At 30.4% G+C, this 6,211-nt stretch overlaps 1 protein-coding gene across 1 annotated transcript; it reads left to right on the top strand.

Annotated features, from left to right (window-relative positions):
- The first annotated feature begins 520 nt into the window (after positions 1–520).
- Positions 521–1,359, top strand: LOC126264365 (uncharacterized). Its single transcript, XM_049962034.1, has 5 exons — positions 521–544; positions 592–768; positions 827–1,108; positions 1,173–1,276; positions 1,344–1,359. The coding sequence occupies exons 1-5, from the start codon at positions 521–523 to the stop codon at positions 1,357–1,359; spliced, it is 603 nt and encodes a 200-aa protein (XP_049817991.1).
- Positions 1,360–6,211: the final 4,852 nt, after the last annotated feature.

The raw sequence follows: 6,211 nt of genomic DNA, 5'->3' as shown, positions 1-6,211 counted from the left end.
ATTTAACCCCATGCAAAAGTGAAAGAAAAACGTTTTCAGAAATAAATGAAGAAAATGAACGGTACGTTTTTATTCAAATTGGCAAAATTCATCTTTTTTGGAAACCATATCTGACGGCGACGACTTAATTAGTATTATTTTAGAATTGAAAATTTTCCTTTGGATATAGAAGTTGTTCCTGAAATCAATTCATTGACAGGTTATCGAATTGTAGATATCAGATACTTCCTAAATATAACAACTAAAATTCAAGTACAACACAACAAGAGGTGCACTGGTGGACAATTAGTTTATCTAAAAGAAGTGCGATGTGGGTTAAGAAGCACATTTATTTTAAAATGCAACATTTGTGACAAAGAAGTGTCAGTTTCAACAGAAAATCCGAAAACAAGGTCCAAAATTAATAGAGCAGCTGTATGGGGAACATTTTCAGTAGGAAGCACCTACGCACATTTAATGGAATTATTGAAAGTAATGGATATTCCATGTTTATCTAAAAATTTGTATTATAAAATTCAAAATGAATTGGATCAGGTGTGTTATAGTACCATTACTGAAATTTTTATTGTTTTTATACATGAAATATTATAGGTATGGAAAGAATCATTATGGCTTGCTTTGGAAGTAGCTGGAAAGTTAGAACGTGAAGCTGCAATTAAGGAAGGACATGTAGATTCACATGGCATTCCATATATAACTGATGGATATTTAGATGGAGGATGGTCTAAACGAAGCTATGGACATACGTATAATGCAAATTCTGGAGCTGTAAGTTTATAATATATTCGGATATGTAACAAATAACATTTTATATTATAATTTGTAGGCTGTTATAATAGGGAAAACAACAGGAAAAGTATTATTCGTAGGTGTAAGGAATAAATACTGTTGTATTTGCGCTAGAGCCGAAAACAATAATGAAGCTGCTAAAACACATATTTGTTTTAAAAATTGGTCCGGTTCATCATCTTCAATGGAACAGGATATAACAGTAGAGGGATTTAATAACAGCATAGAAATGCATGGGTTGAAATACTTAAAATTTATTGCAGATGGTGATTCCTCAGTTTTTAAAAATATTAAAGAAAAGGTACCATATGGACACGAGGTAAACTTGTAATATAAAATAATAGTTAGATAAGTTTTACAAATATTTACACAATACTTTTTAGGTTGTTAAAATTGAATGCATGAACCATGTATTAAAAAATTTCAGTAAAAACCTTTACAAAATTAAAAAAGATACTCAAGGGGTCCCTGTTGATGCCAGAAAGATGTTAAAAAGCGATACTATTAATGAACTAAATAAATCAGTTCAATCTGCAATTTACGCAAATACGCAGGATCCAGAAAATCTAAGAGCCGATATTAGAAATTCAATATATCACGTTTATGGTAATCACAGTGCTTGCAAACAGTATTTGTGCACCAATACTGGAGACGTTTCTAATGATCGAACAACTCAACTTATATCTTCTGGCCTGCATCACCATCTTTTTGGTGCTATTGAGCAATTATTAATGAAGGCTGATTTACTTCTTGATAAAGAAACCAACAATAAAGCAGAAATTTTTATGAATATAATGGCTCGTTTCAATATGGGAAAAAGATTGAACTTGATTCAAAGAAATTCATTTCAAATACGAGCTCATTTAAGCGTCCTCTCTTACAATTATGGTTCAGATTGGCATACAAAACCTTGGAAATCATATTTTAATGAAAGTCCAGGTAAAAATCTAAAAAAATTTATAAGTGCTCAGGGTAATGAAAAAGAGCGGAAGCGCAAAAATCCTTATGATAGGGAATCTGTAAAAAAAAGGATCAAATTTTCAGGAGATTCTAACTATGGTCCTAACATAGCGGAAACATATGTTTCAGATAGTGATATCAACTCAGCAGTACAAAATTTGTGCGAACGTTTGAAGGTGGTGTATGCTTTATGTTTATATACATATATACTCCTACTTCTAACCCTAACACCAAGCCTTCCTCCCGACCAGCCACCCCACACGTCCAAAACGCAGAAGTCTTCCACAAAGTGGGATACGCCTATGGAGGTGTTCTCGAAATCCTGACGACGCACCCCTGTGCTCACCGAAAGGACACGGAAGCACTGGAAGTATTTGTTTCCATTAAGGTCAAAATACAAAAGTTAATAGTTAGAACATGCCTGCTTACAAGGCGACGTGGAATGATAATGCAAGATACTCAGTAAAACGCTTATTGACTATCTTACAACATTGGTGGGCTGTATACAACTAACTCTGCTCTTACAACTTAACTCTGTTTCTATAACTACGCTCTTCTGTTGTTTTTATTCTCCGTTGTCATCACAACCGTTATACACGATGTCTAGATATTCTAACATAACTTGCCTCGAGTGAATTGGACCAATGATGAGTAAGTATAGTGTTTGCATGAGTACTGAGGTTTACACTTTAAACTATCAATTATCATTGGTTGATTGTGTCTTATAAAATTTTATACAATATGTTCCTACTTTATCTACATGTAAAAAAATTAAAAACTAAGTTTCCTAAGTTGTTCTCTAAAGAGCTTATAAAATTAACTATTCGTTATTCATTTGTAGACATTTGAATTCCATTCCCATAAACAAATTTCAATTTTTTTTTATTAATTCGTTATTCATTTGTAGATATTTGAATTTCGTTGTCATAAACTAATTTCAATTTTGTTCATTAAATCAGGTAGACCAAAAAGTTTTCTTTACTTGTTTACCAACAAACTTTAATCAGTTCAAACTTTTATTTCATACGAACCACATCTCTCTGAAGTTGCTTCTACGCTTCAATTCAAAATTATTAGTTAAATATTCTCGCTTTTATTAATGAGTCCCTACCTCATTGGAAATGATAATCGGAAGAAATACTTGTGTATAGTAATACTAGAAATGAAACAGATCGTATCAAACTGTTATTTTTAGGGAATATTTTTGTCTAAATTCATTAATTTACTTACAGGAATCCCAACTAAACAAAGAATAAGTACTTTAATTAATTTGTTTTCAGAATAAATTAAGATTGAAATCTTAAAGTATGATGCAAAAGGCAAATGGTGTAAAGATTCTAGTGGCCCAAGAATTGGATTTGAATGTAAGTATAATTTTCATCTGCATTCAAGACTTTTATAATTAATGACATATTTTATGTTAAAACACACAATTAAATTATTTAAATTAAATGAAAAACAAATAAAATTGGTATATATAATAAAATTAATCTTTAATATTAATTTTATATATCTTTTTTAAAGGGGCACGAGGAGTTACGTTCACATGGAAAGGCTGATTACCATCATATAAATGAAGATGAAATGAGCCACGACAAAACCTGACGACATCGGCAAATATTTTCTCTGAGGCTATGAAATATGAATAAAAATCTAAGAAATCCGAAAATAGTACAAGAAAAAATCACAATAAAGAAGAAAACATCATTACCAAGAAACCGTATTCAAAAGTTCTACCAAAAAGGCTGAGGACTGGAATGTTTCCATTGGAGTTCCACATATCTATCTCTGTATATAGCAAGTACTTCCAATTTATGGAAATGTTTCCATAGTGTGGATCTAGGTTTCAACTCATCTATCATCTGAGAATGAAGCTTGTTTATAGCAATTATAATTTTAGATTAGTGCCGAAGTAATTTTTCCTTAAATTTTAATCTGTACTGTAATCACTAAATGTGTTTCCTAAAAAAATATGTTGCATATAACTTTTAAGTACCTCCACTGAATAGTTGAAGGTTAAAAAAATCGACAATAGGTCGAAACCATTTATTAACAACCAAACTTATATTAAATTAACCACATAACTTAAAGGTACACAAAGTAGTTTTATTTGGAAAATTATATTATATATAAATATTTGGGAATCACATTTATAGTCATTTAGTGTGGGTTGAAATATAAGGATGAATTTGATTCGGAACAGTTCTACCATTTAGTATAACTCATCTCATCTCGATATTTCTTTGCTCTGTCAATTTGTTGACACTGTGGATTCAAACGAATAGAATTATACCAAAAAATATAACTGAACCACAACTTGATGTAATATTAATACAATGCAAGATCAAATAAAATTTACTTGAAAGACGACATTCCTCACCTCTCTTAGCAACAAAATATATATCGGCATTTAAGTATAAAGTTAACAATGTTAAAAAAGCAATTTCTATTCACATGTTAATTATCTGCAGAATCACAGACAGTATTTCTTTGATTCAAAATAAATGTCGACGAGAGATCTGCAACTGATTTGATTTCAGTGACTCGTAATCGGAACCTTCGGACAGTAGGTTGCTATTATTGTAACTGTTTAAACATGTCACCTTTTTAAATCAAAAAATAATTCACGTAGTTGATTTTTTAAGCAAGAATTAGTGAGCGGCAAATTTCAACTAGGTACTGAATTTCTCTCTTTCACGTTTGGTTGGATTATCACCCTCAAACAACACTAAGATACCAATCTTTCTAATTTTGCTAATTTTATGTCAAAATTTATTCAGATTCCTTATGTCTAGATGACAAGTTCAAATAATGACAACACAATTTATAAACAAATTCAAATGACAATTTTCTGTGTAAAAATTTGCAATCTAGCTCTATCATTTGTAATTTTGATGAAATTTTCATCTACTTTAGTGCATATATATCTTAAGTGTCTCAACGTTTTCTTGAGGGCTAGTAACCACCACGCACGTTTTGACAACTTGGGCATGTTGGGATATTTTCATTCTGCTTAGTTGCCAATCTTATAATCGCGATTATAGGAACCTGGGATCATATTAAGTAGTATTTTTCTAGAAAAACTACTTTACCGTGCAATAAGGTATAACATAACTGAAAAGAAAGATAAACATTCAAGAGGTGACACACAATTTACTTGGTTTACCTATATGCTATATGCAAAATCTTAACATCTACTACATGTCTGATCGGTATTCTAAATAAATGATTTTCCAAGTAAATTGCGTCTCAATTCTTGACTCTGTTATAGCGTAAGCTTTATTTTCAAGAATAAGATATTTTTTCGCATTGTAAATTAAATTATATCAGCAGAATGCTACACAGTTAACTGTGACAGGAAAATAGCTCCTCGATTATTATTATAGGATCCTGTGTTCAGAATATCTCGACAATTTATAATAACAACTTTGTATACTTGGTAAGGTCTTTATAAAATCGGCCAACAAGCAAAATGAAATAACTCCAACATCAGTTGACAGTTAGTTGTCAAAACACACGTACAGAACCAGAGTTCTCAAAAACTTATTCTCTCGTTTTAAGAAATTGTTAATAAATAATTTCATTATTTATTCCATATAGTATTATTCAAGTCTTAACCATTAATTTAAACCACACACATTTTCCATTTAAATTTGATTCACTGATGTTAATCATCAAATTTGACTTTCCTTAGACATTATGTGTTATTCCTTATGAATTACATCTGAAATAAATTAATGGCGTGTATGTAGTTGTTGATTTTTTGAATGGTGAGACACCTACTGTTCTAAAGTTTCACAGCATCTCTTGAATGTTGAAATTGTTAATATTTTAAATTAAGTTTTGGGAACAGTTGTAAATAACAGTTGCTAGGTTACAACAAGTGTTCTATTGTTTTTTAAATTTGGATTCCCTTAGATACATAATTTATTGCAGTTATTCAAGGCGGAAAATTGTAACAATTACACTAATAATGAAATATATCTATTTTAGAGCCCTGATTTCAAATAGTGTTAATTAATCATGAAACTCTCGGAAATCAAGCCACATGAAAATTTCCCGTGGGCTTTAATTTTGCTGTATCAAAATATTACCAATTATATTTAAAGTTCTCTTAAATAAAGTTAGGAGATAAGATATATTAACAAAACACCAAAATGTCTTAGAAACAGTAAAAAAGTATCCCGATTTGTATATATATCAAAAGTTAACCAAAGTTATACAATATTACAGAGTACAGAGAGTATTTAGTGTAAAATATCGTATTATATGTACCGCCCCTTTTGTTGACTGAATCAACGCACTACAATGCCGTATAATCAAATTGAGACATCCCTAATTAAAAATGGTTCCTTTATTTTCCTTCTTTCAAAAAAATCTTTGGTCACTGTGTTTTTCATTCTCTTCTACAATATGATTTATTCAATCAATTTTTGAAGATAATTTTTGCAATACTCTCAAA

Source organism: Aethina tumida, chromosome 1, assembly GCF_024364675.1.
Source record: "Aethina tumida isolate Nest 87 chromosome 1, icAetTumi1.1, whole genome shotgun sequence".
Classification (NCBI taxonomy): domain Eukaryota; kingdom Metazoa; phylum Arthropoda; class Insecta; order Coleoptera; family Nitidulidae; genus Aethina; species Aethina tumida.
Note: the sequence above shows the minus strand (reverse complement) of the source record. Positions and strands in the feature narration are given on the sequence as shown.